Source organism: Desmodus rotundus, chromosome 12, assembly GCF_022682495.2.
Source record: "Desmodus rotundus isolate HL8 chromosome 12, HLdesRot8A.1, whole genome shotgun sequence".
Taxonomy (NCBI): Eukaryota; Metazoa; Chordata; class Mammalia; order Chiroptera; family Phyllostomidae; genus Desmodus; species Desmodus rotundus.
The window spans coordinates 50,959,101-50,977,529 of record NC_071398.1 but is presented as its reverse complement, the minus strand read 5'-3'; the positions used below and the strand labels follow the sequence as shown (position 1 = coordinate 50,977,529).

The 18,429-nt window shown below is 44.6% G+C and overlaps 2 protein-coding genes across 4 annotated transcripts in view; both read right to left on the bottom strand.

Annotated features, from left to right (window-relative positions):
- Positions 1-3,601, bottom strand: part of LOC112313485 (zinc finger protein 805) — a 43,740-nt gene extending 40,139 nt beyond the window's left edge. Inside the window, 2 exon segments of the mRNA XM_071219977.1 lie at positions 1,566-1,692; positions 3,321-3,601. Of these exon segments, the coding sequence (XP_071076078.1) occupies positions 1,566-1,692; positions 3,321-3,350 (157 nt within the window). The 5' untranslated portion in view covers positions 3,351-3,601.
- A 2,340-nt stretch (positions 3,602-5,941) lies between these two features.
- Positions 5,942-12,717, bottom strand: AURKC (aurora kinase C). 3 transcript variants are annotated; one of them, XM_045203844.2, is made up of 7 exons: positions 12,486-12,717; positions 12,333-12,372; positions 11,911-12,102; positions 10,975-11,113; positions 10,060-10,208; positions 6,420-6,594; positions 5,942-6,238 (listed from the first exon to the last, which is right to left on the bottom strand). In XM_045203844.2, exons 1-7 carry the CDS (start codon positions 12,532-12,534, stop codon positions 6,068-6,070), a joined length of 915 nt encoding a protein of 304 aa, XP_045059779.1. In that variant the 5' UTR covers positions 12,535-12,717; the 3' UTR covers positions 5,942-6,067. The 3 variants fall into 3 exon arrangements, with proteins under 3 accessions (XP_045059779.1, XP_045059780.1, XP_053771994.1); XM_045203845.2 differs by having other exon boundaries at positions 12,333-12,369; XM_053916019.1 differs by lacking the exon at positions 12,333-12,372 and having other exon boundaries at positions 11,911-12,117; positions 12,452-12,717.
- Between the last annotated feature and the right edge of the window lie 5,712 nt (positions 12,718-18,429).

The following is an 18,429-nucleotide window of genomic DNA, read 5'->3' as shown; positions in this document are numbered from 1 at the left end:
CTCTGAGAATTAAGTGGCTGGAGCAGGAAGTACCGGGAACAGGCCTGACCTGCAGCCAGTGCCCCAAGGACCTGAGCAAGCTGTGACTGTTATTAACCACTTTTCTTAAAAGTGGCCCTCTTTTTTTGCTCTTACATTGCTTTTAAAAGGGACTCCTGTGTCACGCTGGTAAATGGGAAACACAGAGTCACCTTCCTTGATGGCAAGTCAACCTGTAAGTGCAGCAGTGAAATCAGCAATGCATGCTCTTTCTTTGAAAAAGGAAAATTAGAACAGGTGGGAGGCGAGGGATAAGATTCAGCTCTGAACCCAGACTTTCTCTCAACAACCATCAGGAGGCAGGAAAGAGATAAAATGAAGAAGCAGCTTCCGCAGGGTGTCTCTATGCCCCTGAGGAAATGCCCATGCGCCCTCGCAACAGGGTTTCTCACCCTCTGCACAACCGACATCAAGGTCCAGGCAATCGTGCTTTGGGGAGGTGGGGAGTGAGTGTGTGTCTGTACATGATAAGGATGCTTAGCAGCCCTGCAGGGCTCCACCCACTAGGTGGCCAAAGAAACCTCATCCTAGTTGTGACCATAAATGGCTGCAGACACTGACGAGTTCCCCTGGGGAACATTGTCTTCGATGACAACCACTGGCTTAGAAAGATATAAACAGGGTGGCAGAGAAAGCAAGGTGTCAGGGCAGGTAACAGGTGAGGAGGATGTGAGTGGGCCAACATGGTGCAACCTTATAAAAGGCTGAACCTCCCAAGACACTCCCCAGGCAGACCGAACAGCAGTGCAGAGCGGGAGGTGGGGTGGGGCAGGCATAGTCATGTGCATGGGGAGCAGCAAAGAGCCCGCTTAACTGCAGCACAGTGAGCAAAGGTGAGTGATGAAGTCGGCGGAGACAGATGCAGACTTTTAATTTTTTAAATTTTGTTATAAAATACCTAAATGTCTCAAACATTTCCTCATTTTGTTTAATCTCTTCTCATTGACACAAATCATACTTCCAGTTCTGTAAAAACAGGCGTGCCTTGGATTCTCAGCCCTCTTTTCTCTTGCGCTGAGTGGTCCTGAGATTATTTTCAAGCACAAGACCACATAAGCTGGAGTTTCTCAACCCTGGCACTCTTGACAAGCGGCCACAAAGAGCAGAGACTGAGGTGGCCAATACTGTCACAAACTCCCTAAGCAGAAAAAGCCATTCTGAATAGCGTGACACGAGCAGACCCAGAGAGAGAAGCCAGGACAAGAGACCCAGGAGCCTGGGTAGAATCCGGTAGTTCCCAGTTCCTGTACCAGTCCTGAAAGGGCCCGACTGGATATCCTGCCTTTGGGTTCTGCACGCAACCACCTTTCCTTCCACCACTTTCTGGAATCAAAAGGGAAACTATGTTTCTTGCCCAAGAGGCACATGGAAACCTGGCAAGAAGAGGCGAGTTTAGGAAATGACTGAGGCTGTGGGGAGGAGGAGAGAGGGCTCCTGAGACCTTCCTGACCACCGGGTCTGGAGCCAGAGGATGGAATCAGGAAATGGCAGGTGACCCCCACATGGCAGAGCTGGGGAGGACTCACCCAGAGACACCAGGAGCCTGCAGGTCTCCACCATCACCTCCTGGTACAGAGTCCTCTGGGCTGGGTCCAGCTGCCCCCACTCCTCCTGGGTGAAGGTCACGGCCACATCATCAAAGGTCACAGACACCTGGAAAGTCAAACAGAGGAAGTGGAGTTGGCCTTGGGGTTGCTGGATGGAACCAGCAATCGTCTCTGCATCACGGTAAAGGTGCAGACATCAAGGCCCAGAGCTGCAAGCACCTCCTGAGGGCTGAGCTCTGCGCAGGGCTCAGGGGGAGGTCGACAATGCTTTGGACATAATACAACAGTGTAGGAGAAAAACTTCCTATGCAGGAGCCATTGTAACTGAGACAAGACAATGGAAGTGGCATGTGGATTGTGAGATGCAGACAGTAAGAAGGACTCCACCACGTCAGAAGAATGAGGAAGTAATGACAGTAATAATACCAGTAATGGTAATAACAGATGTGCCTGAGTCTCACTGGTCCTGCTAGGCGACTGCCCCATGCTGAGAGCTTCACATCATGTCTTTTCTTCCCCCCAATTACAGCAATTTTATTTTATATTAGTTGCATCATGTCTTAAAGTAACTAAAAGTCCCCAGTTCTTTTTTTATCTATAATGAATAAATTTGTTTTATAAGACTATCCATAAAAGGGAAAATCAAATATTCCAAAACCACATGACAAGTCCCCAGCTCTCAAGTCATCATATTCACCATTGACTCCCGACCAAACACACTGCATATGGAGTTTGCCTTGCTCATGTTACTCCCGCCGCCACATTCTACACATTCTCCTCCACATGAAATGTCCAGCAGGTATAGGACCACAGCTCTGTGATGACCAGACCCCCTCACTAAACACAATTAATTCTGCCACTCCACTCTCAGACCCACAGCCTTACTACTGCAGAGCCATCATTTAAGTGCTACCTACATAAGGAAGGTAACTGGTAACAGGAAAAAATACAACAGAACTATTAAAGCAAAAACAATACATAAATAAATGCTCCCAGACAATGGCTCATGGTTTTTCACCTCCACCTTCAGTGCTTGCCTCTCTGTGCTTTCTAGCTTCACCCTCCTCCCTATCAGTTTTGATTTGATATTTCAATTAAACTCTTGGCAATTCCTAATAGATGAACTGGTCTGTACACAGGGATCCTGCAATAGTACTCATTTCTGGTGCTGGATGAACTGACATCACTGAATACATTTTGGACAAGTAGATGAGAAGAGAAAAACCAAACAGAACCTCCACATGGACTACCAGATGATATATGTTTAAATAATATGAAGTCTCTGACATGCAATCACATAGCATCCTGTATGATTGTTTAGGGTAAATATACAACTTTCTTTGGTTAGTCTTAAGTTGGAAGTAGGCAAAAAAATTAGAAAAAGGGGTTATCAATCAAATCCTGGCCACCTGGGGCTGACAGTTAACGAAGTCACTCTTTAAAGACAGTGATCTGGCTTCCTGCGTTGTTCACTGTATGTAAGGGCCTAGTTTCCTGGGCTGGCGGCTGCAGGTTGTGGGTCAAAGTTCTATTTTCCTGTCTGGTCTGTCTACTGTCCATTCGTATATTCAGCTTCTCGCGTTCAAAGACAGATTAAAGTGACAAGCCAGCTCCACTTTAAATAAACGACAAGAACAACGAAGAATTCAATGGCCGACCTGGCCTCCACCCTACCCCAGGAGCCGTCTCCGAACCGGCAAAGAAGACACAATGCCCAAACCGCGGTCCACTCACCTGCGCCGGGTCCACGCAGGCCGCCGCCATCACGGGACTCTGTACAGCGAGAGGGGCCCGGAGAGGCGACGACCGAGGCGGGTCCCGCGGGCTCACGCGACCGTCACCTTTTCCTTGCCCTCGGGGTGACCTCGGCTGACTGTCGCACTCCCCGCCCACGGGGAGGCTCGCCGCTCGTCCAAAAGGGCAGAGGTGCGTCTCAGCCTCCCTTTTGATCGTTTTCGAAGCGCCCCGCTAGGACCGACCACAAGCAGCGACCGCCTCCCCACAGCTGGCGTGGACAGAACGGTCGCACGTAAATGACGTAAGCACCACGCCCAGAAGGCCCGCCCTATCAGAGGAAACATTGGACTATCATTGGTCTAGAGGCCGACCGAGCGCACACTCGGTGCACAGTTTTCTGGGTAATGTAGTTTTTTTCTACAAGCCACTTGGAGGGGATCGACCGCTGGAGCTGGAGCGGGTTGTCGGGTGTTTAGGACTTACCCCACCCACCCTGGCTGGGCGACAAGGTTGATTAGACTGTCATCCAGGTAGGCTAAGGTTGCGGTTTGTCAGGGCACACACAAGAATCAACCAGTGCCCTGGCGGGTGAGGCTCAGTTGGTTGGGCGTTGTCCCGCAGGGCGAAGGATTGCAGGTTCGAATCCTCCTCAGGACATGTGCATGGGTTGCTGGTTCCATCCCTGCCCGGTGCGTAGGAGAGGCAACCAAAGGATGTTTCTCTCCCTGTCTTCCTCCCTCCTTTCCCCTCTCTCTAAAAGTAAATAAATAAAATCTCGAATAAAAATTAAAAAAAATTAACCAATGATGGAGACTTGACTTGGGGTGGTGAAAACCCAATACAGTATTATAGATTATGTGTTGTAGAATTGTTCCCCTGAAACCTGTATAATATGGATAGCCAGGGTCACCCCAATAAATTCAATAAAGGAAAAAAATGAATCAACCAATGAATGCTTAAATAAATGGAACAACAAATCAACGTCTCTCTTTTCCTCTCGCTAAAATCAATAAACATCATGGACAGGGACAACAGTGTGGTGATTGCTGGGGGGGAGGGGGAGTATAAAGGGACGAAATGGTAATGGAAAAAATGTAAGAAAAATATATATAAAATAAAATAAATAAAAATTATAAAAGGTTATGGAGAAATGTGACTTAATTAGCACTCAAAAACTGTTATCCATCACCAGCGATAGTAACTTGCCTGTGCTGAGACATAATTCTCCTTTTCAAATGAGGTTGACCCTTACTGTTGAATTAAATGATATTGGGCTATGATGGGAGACAGAATGTCTGAAATCATTGGTGAGGAAAGCTATTGGGGAACTTAGAAATCCCTACTGTAAAGTGTGGCAGAGTTCCCATTATTGAAACACACCTGGTAGTCAATATGGAGGCTGTAGTTGGTTTTTCCATCCTAATTAACTCTTCAAAATGTGCCCAGTGATATAAATTTATCCAGCACCAGAAATGAGTAATACTGCAGGATCCCTAACTATAGACCAGCTAATTTATTAGGAATTACCAAGTGTTTAATTGAAATATTAAGTCAAGAAAACTGATAGAGAGGATGAGGCTAGAAAGTACAGAGGTAAGCACTGAAGGTGGGGGTGAAAAACCAGGAGCTAATATCTGGGAGCATTTACATGATAGATCTGCAATAGTGGAGCTGTTAATCTGAGAGTGGAGTGGCTGAATTGTTTGTGTTTAATGAAGGGTCTGCTCATCACAGGGCTGTATCCTGCACCTGCTGGACATTTCACATGGCAGAGAATGCATACAACGCGGTGCTGGGAGTAACATTACCAAGGCAAACTCCATAAGCAGTGTGTTTGGTCAGGAGACACAGCGATTACAATGATCTCTGCAACGAACAGAATGCAGATTTGATCTCCCAGCTGAGGAGTCTAGATGTTTACTCTGGTGAGATCACCTTATTGTGGATAAAGAGAACTGCTACATGAAACTGTTACAGAGGAATATGGAAAATTTGGAAAAACACTCTAAATTGCTGGAAGTGGAGGGTGTGGTTTCAGAAGAGAGGATGTTACATTTATCATTAGGGATAATTTATTCTGAAATAATTAGAAAACAATACACCCTGGAGGTGCTAGTAAATTCATTTGAGAACTGGGTGGTGCTGGTGTGCAGCGAGACATTTTATTGTGAAGATGGTATCACGCTGCATGTCAGTATGAAGAGAGTGAACCTGTGTTGACTAGTCCTGAAAATGTGGGGGTTAGTTGAGTCTAGGAATCAGTTATAAGTGGTAAGTTATACACCACTAGAGTGTTTATCTGTAGAAAGCAGTCACTAACTTTTTTATTAAAAAGATTTGTATTTATTTTTAGAGAGGAAGGGAGGGAGAATGGGAAATATCAATGTGTGGTTGCTTCTTGCATGCCCCCCACTGGGGACCTGGCCCGCAACCCAGACATGTGCCCTGACTGGGGATCAAACTGGCGACCCTTTGGTTTATAGGAAGGCACTCAATCCACTGAGCCACACCAACCAGGGCAACAGTCACTAATTTTCAAGGAGAGTGGTTAATTCACCATCTCTGGGGCTCAGGTGGGGCATCATTTTGACCCCCTTACTTATGCAACCATAAAGACCTGGTACAAAATGATTAACCTTTTATTAACATCTTGTATTTTAAAAAAGAAGAAACTGAAGGCTGAGGAGATAGTGGGGTCAGGAGAACTCCTTGAACAAACACACAGGAATAGGGGTGGACAGGGCTCAGGAAGCCATCTGAGCAGATGGAGGCATCACCCTCCGAGAGTGGGCCCGCACCCAGGGGTGCTGCAGGACCTGGGCCAATGGCAGGCGCTCCGAAGGCTGGTATCTGAGAAGCTTGTTGATCAAGTCCTGGGCTCCCAAAGGTATTGATGGAGGAATCCTGAAGTCAACCTGATGAGGCCAGAAAAGAAACAAGTATGGTTAATTTTTTTGGTCCATGTTCTATCTGTTCTGAGTTCCTGCAATGCACTGGATCTAAAGAGACGAGCTTGGTGTGTGTCCCAGACTGTGCACACCCAACAGCCACCACTGACTGGCTTCCCTATGAATGATCACAATGAGGCCATCTCACCTTGAGGATGCGTCTGTAGGTCTCAGAATAGGAGGTGCTCTCAAAAGGTGGATTTCCCACCAGCAACTCATAGCAGAGCACCCCAATGCACCACAGATCCACCTTCTCATTGTATGTTTTCTGCTCGATCATTTCTGGGGGCAAGTAGTCCAGAGTTCCGCACACTGTCTTTCTCCTAGGAGAAGGCAAGGAAGAGAGCGCTGCCCAAAGGCCCAGAACAAGGAAACCTTCCTTCCTTGGCTCCCAGTGAGATGGGAGACCCTAGGAAGTCCCCTCCCCCGCATGGGAGTTTGGAAACAAGTTTTAATATGGACTAAGGTTCAGAGAAGGCAAGTACTGGGCCCGCTGATTCCATATTTTGGAATTACTCATAATAAAATCTTTAAAAAAAAGGAAGGAAGGAAAGGAAAGGAAGAAAGAAAAAGAAAAGAAAAAGAGAAAGATATGGGGCTGACAGCTGGGGGGGGTGGAGGAATTTAGCAAAAAGGGAAAAAAAAAGAGGAAGAACTTATGAACAGAGATGACAGCATGGTGATTGTTGGCGGGGAGGTGGTTGGATGGAGGTGGAGAGGGATAAATGGTGGTGATGGAAAAAAATTAAATAAAAAAATAAAAACAAAAGAAAAAAATAAAGACTTGGAACAAACTGCTAGTGCATTAAGAGAGATCAAAAGTGAATTATGGTTTATTTATCCAGTAAGCTTCCTGAAATTATGCATCAATGGTTATTTATTTACATGGAAACTTAGTGGTACAGTTATATGTTAACAGAGATTAAAAAAAAAAGATACAATTAAACCACATTCTTTGTCTCCAAATACATAATATACACATTTGAAAAGGCAGTAGAGCTATGTGCCACTTAACGACAGGGAGAGACGTACCTGAGAAATGCACCATTAGGTGACCACATCATCGTGGGAACATCACGGAGGCACTTACACATGCCTAGATAGCCTAGCCTACTGCATACCTGGGCAGCATGATATAGCCTATTGCTCCTAGGCTACAAGCCTGCACAGCATCTTAATATACTGAAATCTGTAGGCAATTATAACATAATGGTATTTGTGCATCTAAACATAGAAAAGGTACAGTAAAAATACAGTATTAAAGATAAAGCGGTGCACTCTGTAGGAGACTTACCATGAATGGAGTTTGCAGGACTGTAAGTTGCTCTGGGTGAGTCAGTGAGTCACTAGTGAGGGAATGTGAAAGCCTAGGACACTACTGTACACTAACATTGATTTCATAAATACTTTATGCTTAGCGGACCACTCACCAGTCAGCCAATCTTCTATTGTTCCCCTGATATTTTAAAAAGGAAAAGGAAAAGAATTGCCTTTTATCTCACATAATTCTGCTGATGTGTGAGTAGGGCAATGTCCAGCTCCCAATCAAATGTACTTTGTCTTTTTAATGAGGAACCTGGTCCTTCCATGAATGACCTGCCTTAATCTGTATGTTTGGATTGAGAACTTGAAAATGTAGAGTAGGCTTTATTATTATCATATGGATGTCACCTCTGTGACTTTGAAGAAAAAGTAAAATTATATTGTAGTCTACGTTAAAATACTGTACACTTAGGCTACACTAAATTTATTTTTTAAATGTTTTTCTTCAATAACTAATCAATCTTAGGTTACTGTAAATTTTTACTTTATAAACTTAAAAAAAATTGCCCCCCTTACATTTTTTCATTGCTTTCAGAGAGGAGGGAGAGGGAGAGGGTGAACTGAGGGGAGAAAGAGAGAGACATCAGTGTGAGAAAAAAACGATTGGTTGCCTTCTCATATGTGCCTCAAATGGGGATCAAACCCACAGCCTGGGTATGTGCCCTGGCCAGGAATGGAACTCACAACCATCTGGTCTACGGGACAACACTCCAACCAGCTGAGCCACACTGGCCAGGGCTTTACTTTATTTTTTAAAACTTTTTGACTTTCTTGTAATAATTTGGCTTAAAACACAAACACATCGTACAGCTGTACAAAAATATTTTCTTCCTTTATATCTTCATTCTATACTTTTTTTGTATTTAAAATTCCCCCCTGCCTTTACATTTTTGTTAAAAATTAAGAGACAAGCCCTGGCTGGTGTAGCTCAGTGGATTGAGCGTGGCCTACGAAGCAAAGGGTCGCGAGTTGACTGGCAGTCAGGGCACATGCCGGGATTTCGGGCCAGGTCCCCAGTAAGAGGTGTGCAAGAGGTAACCACACATTGATGTTTCTCACCCTCTTTCTCCTTCCCTTCCCCTCTCTAAATGTAAAATAAATAAAATCTTAAAAAACAAAACAAAACAACTAAGAGACAAACACACACATTAGCCTAGGCCTAGACAGGGTCAGGATCAGCACTGTGACTGTCTTCCACCTCCACATCTTGTCACACCACAAGGTCTTCAGCTGCAGTAACACAAATGGAACTGTCACCTCTTTATGGTAACAATGCCCTCTTCTGAAATACTCCCTAAAGGACCTGCCCGAGGTTCTTGTTAAGGTCACTCTTTTCAGAACTATATGCACTGTGGTTTACTTGGATTTTTTTTTCCTTTTTTTCCATCATAGATTTGCTTTTAAGCGAATAATGCATCATGAATGTTCTATTGGGGTCCATGTTTTCAAACTTTTTAAGGAGCTTATTGAAGTGTACAAAAGCTTCTGCTCAACACTTCTCTATAAATTTTCTTGAGGGTTCTTCTTCTACTGCAGTTTCCTTTTCTCTTGCTTTTTCTTCAGGTGTTTCTTCTATGTGTTCCTCAACTTGTGTTCCAACAACTCCTCATTAGTCAGTTCCTCAGAAACCACGTCCAGGAGCTCCTCAATGTGGTCCTCATCCACACCCAGGTTAAAGTTGTTTGCCATCTCAACCACAGCCCTACTGATTTTTGCAACTTCCTCATCCTGGCAAATCCTTTGAAGTCCTGGACAAACCTCTTGAGTGTCTGCTTCCAGATGCTGCTCAATCACTCCTTGGTGACATCATCCCAAGCCCAAGCAAGGTTCTTGTTGCAGTTATAGATGTTGTGATCCTTCCAGAATTGTAGCAGTATAGTATAATAATTATACAACCCAGTAACACAGTCATTTACTATCATTATCAATCATCACATATGACATATAATTGTATGTACTATACTTTTATACAACTGGAAATGCAGCAGGCTTGTTTACATCAGCATCACCATGAACATGTGAGTATGTCAGCTATGTCATTAGGCAATAGGAGTTTTTAGCTCCGTCATAATCTCATGGGACCTCCATTGTATGTGCAGTCCATCAGTGAGCAAAGAAAACATTGTTATGCGGTGCACGCCTGCATTCAAATACAAACCCAGGTTTGTATCTGGGTCTTACATGCAAAATGTATTAAACTGGATCATTCCTTTTAAAAAGTTACTTATTTTTAGAAAGAGGGAGAAAGAGTGGGACAGAAACATTAATGCAAGAGAAACATCGATTGGTTGTTTCTTGTACACACCCTGACCAAGGACTGAACCTGCAACCCAGGCACGTGCCATTACCAGGAACTGAACTGGCAACCTTTTGTTTTGCAGGATGAGGCCCAAACAAATGAGCCACACCAGTCAGGGCATTCCTAACTAGTACCCAGGTCCCAGCACACCACCACCTTGACTTACCTCAGTGAGGGGGTGTGCACAGACCACCCAAAGTCTGCGATCTTCACTTCACCCCTGAACCCCAGCAACAGGTTCTCTGGCTTAATATCCCTGTGAATCACCTTATTCTCATGGCAGTAGGTCAGGGCATCTGCCAACTCCTCCATTATCTGTGTGAGCAAAGAAAAAGAGGTCTGGCCCTGACAGGTGTGGCTGAGTGGATTGGGCGTTGGCCTGCAAACCAAAAGGTTGCAGGTTTGATTCCTGGTCAGGACGCATGCCTGGATTGTGGGTCAGGTCCCGGGTTGCGAGAGTGCGAGAGGCAACCAATCAATGTTTCTCTCCCTCTCTTTCTCCATCCCTTCCCCTCTAAAAATAAATAAACAAAATATTTTTAAAATATTTTTTAAAAAAGAAAGAAAAAGAGTCTGGCCCTGGCTGGTGTAGCTCAGCGGATTGAGCGTGGGCTGTGAACCAAAGGGTTGCTGGTTTGATTCAGTCAGGGCACATGCCTGAGGCAACCACACATTGATGTTTCTCTCCCTCTCTTTCTCCTCCCCTCCCCTCTAAAAAATAAATAAATAAAATCTAAAAAAAAATATCGTTTCCTACTTCTAAGCCAGGTTCCACTCACTAATCAGCAAACTCCCTTATAGCCAGCCTACCAATGTTTCACCGCATAAGGTAGTGAGTTAGATTCTGTTGCTTACAACCAAAAAACCCAAACTTATACACACAACTTGTTCATATTTGGGATAATTTGGGTATCTAAATGTGAAACTGTAGGCTACATGTCATTATACAAAATTTATAGAATTCTGCAGTAAATAAAAAAGCAAAATCTGGACATTCATGACAGCCACAAGCAGTGACCCTCCCACTCACCAGCCCACAGTAAATTCATGGACCCCAAAGCCCCCATGACCCCCACCTCACCGTGGCTGTACGGCGCTCATCTAAAGTGTGGCTCTTTTGAAGCTCCTTGTAGAGCTCACCCCTTGGAGCGTATTCCAGAATCAGGTACACACGACGTGCATCATGGAAGTAGTTGTATAGGCGTAGGATATTGGGGTGTCTGGAGGAGAGATGCCAGAAGGGTCAGACTCCTCCCTGAGGCCAAACTCATGATGCTATCACAAGTGACTGGTCACACAATAAGCAAAATGTACTGGGACCCGAACAGTAACAGACTGATCTGGGAGAGCATGAGGGGAGAACAGGGAATGGGCATTAGGTGTGTGATACACGGAGCCTATATGGTGTAATTGTAATGAATTGCTAATAAAAAATATGCCAGGTGAAAGCAAGGGCCTATTTGGGGGTAGTTTTGGGGGAAAAGCTGGGTTCAGATGTCAGAGATAAAAGGGGACACAGAATGCCCTGACTGGGTAGCTCAGTTGGTTGGAGAGTCCTCCAGATACGCCAAGATTGCGAGTTTGGTCAGGGCACATACAAGAATCAATCAATTAATGCATAAATAAGTGGAACAACAAATCGATGTTTCTCTCTCTCCAATCAATCAATTAAAACAGATTAAAAAAAAAAAGTGTCCTGGCGGGATGGCTCAGTTGGTTAGATAGAGCGTCATCTATACCAAAAGGTTGCCAGTTCAGTCCCTGGTTGGGCCACATAAGGAAGCCTGTAGATTGGTGTTTCTCTCACTTTCTCTCTCTAAAATCAATGAACATATCCTTGGTTGAGGATTTAAAAGAGAAAAAGAAAAAGAAGCAACCAATGAATGCACAAATAAGCGTAACAACAAATCATTGTTTCTCTCTCTCAAAAAAAAATCAATTAAAAAAATAAAAAAGATGACACAGAAGAACAAGGGTAAGAAGCAGGGCGGAACTATCATGCCGAAACAGTCCTTACTGTAGATGTGCCTGAATTTCGATTTCTCTGCGCAGCTGGTGTTCCATTCCCTCCTTCTCGAGCTGGGACTTGAAGAGGACTTTCAGAGCCACAATGAAATGGCTTTCCTTGAGCCGAGCCAGGTACACATTCCCAAATTTTCCCTTGCCCAGAGGACGCCCGATGTCAAAATCATCAATGGTGAGGCTCCGGCTGACAGGAGAGGAAACAAAGAGCCTCAGTTTGGGAGTTCAGTGGACCTCAAGGGCTCGCCATCTTCTTCCATGCACCCTCCCTCAGCCCCCTTCGCTTCTCCAGGGCCCTGCCAGGGGTGTGGGCAGCAGCTCTCAGTCCCACGAGTCAACACTTCAGAGGCACACTCATTTTTCATGCCTCCGTCCCACTTCCCTTCCTCTTGCAGATACAAAGCCAAAGGCACTCACGCGGCGGGCACGCTGGGCAACGTTGGACCCTCTGCAGCTGCTGAAAAAGAGAGCTATCAACGCTTTCTTTTTTGCGCGCCCCCACCCCCCAAACCGACCGCGGGCAGTTCCTCTCAACCCTCTTTTTCTGGTCCTGGTTCTTCTCCCTGTCACCTGCGGGCTGAGCATTGCCCAACTCCACCCCAGGCTGTGGGGCACTCATGAGAAGTTGTGGCGAGATGATGCTCTCCTGAGCCCTGTGGAGCGGGCTGTGCAGGTCCGGCTGATCCCAGAAAGGGGCCACAGGAGGGAACACAGAACACGGGTCGAGACTCTTCCAGTCCCGGTACGCGTCGTCGGGACGCTGCCAGTAGGTCCTTCAGCGCCTCACAAGCGGTTCAGGAACTGGCCGGGCGAAGCTGAACAAGGGGCCTTCTACAGTTCTCACCATTGGCTGAGACGGCAGTTCTTGACCGGTTTCCATTGGTTGAAATTTCTAAGGCCAGTACTTGAGGACGCTGAGCCAATGAGACAGCAGTACGGAAACTGGAAGGAGGCGGGACCTGGGGTGGCTGCCGGAAGCGCTGAAAGCGGAAAACGAACTAGCGGAGGAAACGCCAGAAAAGGTGCAGGAAACGGCCCTGAGTCCTGGCGGGTGGCTCAGTTGGTTAGAGCGTCGTCCCTCCCTGTACTCCAAGGTTGCGGGTTGGATCCTGGGTCAGGGACAATATAAAAATCAGCCAAATGTCTGCATCTATAAGTGGGGCAACACAGACCTGCCTGGTGTGGCTCAGTGGATTGAGTGCTGGCCTGTAAACCAAAAGGTCGCAGGTTCGATTCCCAGTCAGGGCAGATGCCTGGGTTGCCAGCCAGGTCCCCAGTGCCCAGTAGGGGGCGCGTGAGAGGAAACCACTCATTGATGTTTCTTTCTCTCTCTCTCTCCCTTATAACTAAAACAACAAATCGATGTTCCGCTAAGGAAAACACAAAACAATAAGCCACATGGCACAGGCTCCAGAGTACATGTGTATGTAAATGTATGAATGAGTGGACATAATTCAAGAACTAAGTGAAAGGACTATGTGAGTCAATATAAAGCAACCCCAGGAAGTTGCTGGTTTTGCTGGGGTACCTTATTCATTTGGAAAGCTCCAAAAAGCGCTCCCAAATGCTTGAAGGCCATGTCAAGTTCAAACGGTTCCCAGGGCCCCATCAATCACACATATAGTGAGGGCTTCCCAAAGTTTGGGCTTCTGTCCCCCCATATCCTGTGCTCACGAACTCGCCAAGCCCACCCGCACACCTATTTATTTTATTTTGGCATATTACAGAAGTTTCAACATTTGAATTTGAATTCCTTTAGAGAGGCAACAGATAAATTGTTGGGGAAATAGAATTTACTTACTTTTTAACCATGGATGTATTTTTAAATTCTATTACTTATTGATTTTAGAGAGGGGAAAAGAGAAACGTCCATTTATTGTTCCACTTATTTATGCATTCATTGCCTGTTTATTGTATGTGCCCTGAACGGGGATCAAACCTGCAACCTTCACGTATTGGGATGATGTTCTAACAAACTAAGCTACCTGGCCAGGGTGGAGAAATAATAATTAAAAAAAAATCCAACCCAGAAAAACTCGCCACAAAATTAGTAGAGAAGTGAAAGAGTTTATTATTGGATAAACATTAAACCAGAATGTGATGTGCATCAGATATTCACTAACACTGAAGACAGAATCTCAGCCTTTCATGGAGCAAAGCAGACAAAGCCTGCTACATGTTTTCAAAATAATTAGTCCTGAAGTAAGGAAATGTGGTAGCAACATTTGTTACACAGAGTTCACCCAAAATTTACCTAGTAATTGGAGGACTACCTGCCCTTATGTTGGTTTTCTATAAAACAAACTTCTCATTCTTTAGAACACAATGTAGTTTTGCAACTTGGAGCAGGGTGCCCACCGAAGTTAGGCTCCTTCCCTTTCACGGGATTTCATTTCTGAGATTGCTCCTAGGTCTTTGAGAATGACATTTCTGAGTTGGGAGAGTTTTGGGGTGTTTGAGGAAAAGCAATGCCAGTACACAGGCTAGTGTGGCTAGAGCTGTATCTGTAGGGGTCAGAGTGGTACAAGATAAGTGGAGACAATTAGATAAATGGAGACAATTTTTGTAGAACCTTGTCTATTGTAAAGAGGTTGAAACCTGCAATGTTTCTAAGTGTACCTGGTATTTGCTTAACCAGGTAAGACATGCAGTCTTGGAAGTTTATGCTCACAGATCTCTGTGGAGCAGGAGTCAGGGCTTGCCACCCAGGGCCAGGTGGGGGAAGCACCAGGGTGGTTCAGGGGGCAGAAGCCCCAAGGAGAAAACATGGCCCAGCCCCTTTGTTGTGTTTTCTGCAGGAGAGGGCAGGGCAGGTAAACACCTTAGGATTGGCTGGTTTGAAAAGTATTGTAGAACTTCGGAGCATAGGAGGTGTTGCTTGCCCGATACCTGGCCCTGGAGCTTTTTAGGGCACTGAAAATATGACTCCTTGAGTTCAAGAGCTAGAGGGAGGTGGTTAGTTTGCATAAGAAGGGTGAGGCTCAGTGTAGGTTGTTGGATGTGTGTAAGAACTGGCTAGCTCTGGGAGGGGCAGTATCTCCCCAGTAGATAAGGTCCCAAGTGCCAAGACAAGATTACAGAAAATAAAAAAATATATAGTTATTAGTGTGAAATAGGTAGCCATTGTGCGGTTCTGAGCTGAACAGTATAGGTAATTTGATTGTATACTAAAGAGTTGGTCTGGGTCCACAGAAATTAGAAAATTAGAGTATAGGACAGGCAAGAGAGGAGGAAGATCTGTTAGGAAGTTCTCACTCCTTCCGGATGGAGAGGGTAATGACTTAAACCAATGCAGTGGGAGAGGAGGTGGTTTATCACAAAGTACAAATACCAGTTAATCAAAGAACACAATGAGTAATCAAATTAGTACAAAAATATGGATGCAGATGTAATAGCTTTACAGGATGAGTTCATCCTGTAAACATCAGTGTGTGGTTGCCTCTCGAGCACTCCCTACCGGGGGCCTGGCCTACAACCCAGGGATGTGCCCTGACTGGGAATGGAACCAGCGAACCTTTGGTTCACAGGCTGGCACTCAATCCACTGAGTCCCACCAGCCAGGGCCATAGTCAGTCTTCTAAGTATTGCATGCCTCAATTTAAACAAGTCTGTGGCCCTGGCAGGGCAGCTCAATTTGTTACAGTATCATCCAGATATGACATTGTTGCAGGTTCAATCCTCAGTCAGGGCACATACAAGAAGCAACCAATGAATGCATAAGTTAAGTGCAACAACAAATCGATGTTTCTCTCCTTCTAAAATCAATTTTTTAAACATTTAAAAAGGAAATGGTGGCTTCGAGAGGGGCCCAGAAAAGAGGTACCTGAGGGTTGAGAAATGGAGGGAACCATGCCGAGTCAGGGATCCTCAGTAAGTAAACACATCATGTAGTGCTGAGGGGAGACCGAGTGGATCAGAACCAGGGAGGAGAGCTATTTTATGAATCCAAGTCACGTGGAGACTGAGGTGCCTATGAAATACCCAAGTGGGAACAGTAAGACAATCCAATTCAGGTCTAGAGCTCTGAGAAGTCAAGACTGAAGAAATAAATTTCCATTTGTTCAAAGTAAAGATAACTGAAGCTAAGAATGCAGATGGGGCTTGAGGAGGGACCACATAGTGAGATTAAAGGGCTGGGAAAGTCTTTAGAAATTTCAAAATTGAATGGGTGGCTAGAGGTGGATGAGTCATCAAGGAAGGGTAAACATAAGAAGGCAGAGGATTGAAGAGAGTGATGTCACAGAACCAAGGTAGAAGTGTGTATTTCAATGAAGTGGTCGACGGGATCAGGTTCAGTCTTGAGCATGAGAACAAGGGCTTAAAATGTATAAACTTAGGAGTCACTGTTGTGCTTGCCAGAGTGGAAGGTGGCATTGCAGAGAGGAGGTTCACCAGGGAGGGAGGTTTGGGAAGTGGAGAGGGAGAGTACAAGGAAATGGTAAAGTGGAAATACCACACAAAGGGGATGACAGTCCCAAGAGCTCCTTAAAGGCAGGGAGGGAGGAAAGACCTAAGTGGCAGTTGAAGAAGCTGAGATATAGGGAAGGTCACAGTGGCGATGATGTCTGACACACAGGCCAGTGTGAGGACAAGTCAGTAAGGGTGAGGGACAAGGGAACATGCAGATGAGAAATAGGCTTGCAGGCAGCCAAGATGACAGATGAGGCAAGTCAGGATTCAAGGAGACAGAGGGAGAAGGGAGCACTTCAAGTGTATGAGGACTTGTACCTGAGAGCAGGGACATGGGATGAACGAGAAAGCGGCAGTAGTAAGCAGTAATGCTGAAGACGACAGCTACCAGTGATGAGGATGCTATCTACGCACATGTAAAAAACTGCACTACATATAAAGTGGGGCAAAAGAAGGTTTACAATTGTACGTGAAAGTTTATTCTATTATTTCCCATACAACTGTAAACCTTTTGCCCCACCCTGTATTAGGTATATACATGTTTATATAGTACATATATATGGTCCTAAGTGGTATGTATACAACACACACATACACATAGGTCTGTGTATCAGTATTAGGATGAGGCAAGGTCCTTTCTCACCAATTCCCTCTGTACTTTGTCATCACTAAATTAAATACTGGCTTGAGGACCTCTGACACAATCATTCATTGTGACTTATAATCTTCCTAAAATCTTATACAAATAAATAAAATCTTAATTAGATCTGTCCATAAAAGCCCATGTAGACTCTTGGAGGTCAACGTGTCATGTTCTGTGCTGACTATACACACAGTTATTTGTCAGCACTCTGGGAGGGATCCAACATGAGAATAAAAACGCACTGCTGTGTGTGGCCATTCAAAAACACACATATTGGAAAATGAAAAGGTAACATGAACAAAATGAGACAGTGGCTGGAGGCAGGATGATGAAAGAAAAATGGCTGTGACATGTGGCTTGAACAGAAGATAGTGAGATTCACTGAGATGTTCTTCAGGTACCTCAAAATCACCTAAAGACAGATGCCCGTCTTATCCCTTCCCTAACCTCCCTACCTCCCACCCAGACACTCTCTGTATTTTCCACACATATTATACAGCCATTAAAGAGTGACTCTGAGTCCTGACCAGTGTGGCTCAGTTGACTGGAGCGTCGTCCCATAAACTGGGAGGTTGGGGGTTTGATTCCCAGTCAGAGAACACACCCAGGTTGTGGGCTTGTGCATGACAGATAACCAATCAATGTTTCTAACATCGATGTTTCTCTCCCTCTGCCTCCCTCCTTCCCTGCCTCTCTAAAAATGTCAATGAGTATGTCCTTGTGTGAGGTTAAAATTTGGTTTACTGCACTCAACCCATAGGGATGTCCAACATGTACTGTGAAATGAGAAAAGCAATTAGCAGATAAATTAGCATGATTTGATCTATTTTAGTAAAATTAATAGTGAGTTTTATAAAAAGCATTTGACAGTTAAGACAAGATTATAACAATATCCACTATGGCGCTCAGTGTACAGAGAGGGAATACTTAGAACAATTATATTATTGAAGGTAAGAATAGGGAATGTAAAGGAACCTAATGGAATTAAGGTTTCTACATATCAAAGGGCTACGTTGATGATAAAATTAGATTGTAGTGTTATACTGTACAATACAGTACCTAGAGTAATCACTAAAAACAAGACACCAACTCAAAAAACATTATGGCTATATCAAATGGAGTTCTAAAATATGTTTAAGAAACCCACAGGAAGACAAAAATAACAAGAAAAAAACACAAAAAAACAACAATCAGAAAACAACAGAGGAACAATACACAACACCAAAAAAGTGAAATCATAAAATGTTACACTTAATCCCTAACATATTAATAATCACTTTAAATTTAAAATATCTTAATCTATACCAGTTAAAAGACAGAAAGCAGCCAGGTGAATAAAAAGCATGCCCTGACTATATGTTATTATAGGAAACTTCAAATTAGTAACATAGATAATATTGAAAAGAAAACTATAAAAAAATATAAACCACCCTGGCTGGTGTAGCCCAGTGGATTGAGTGT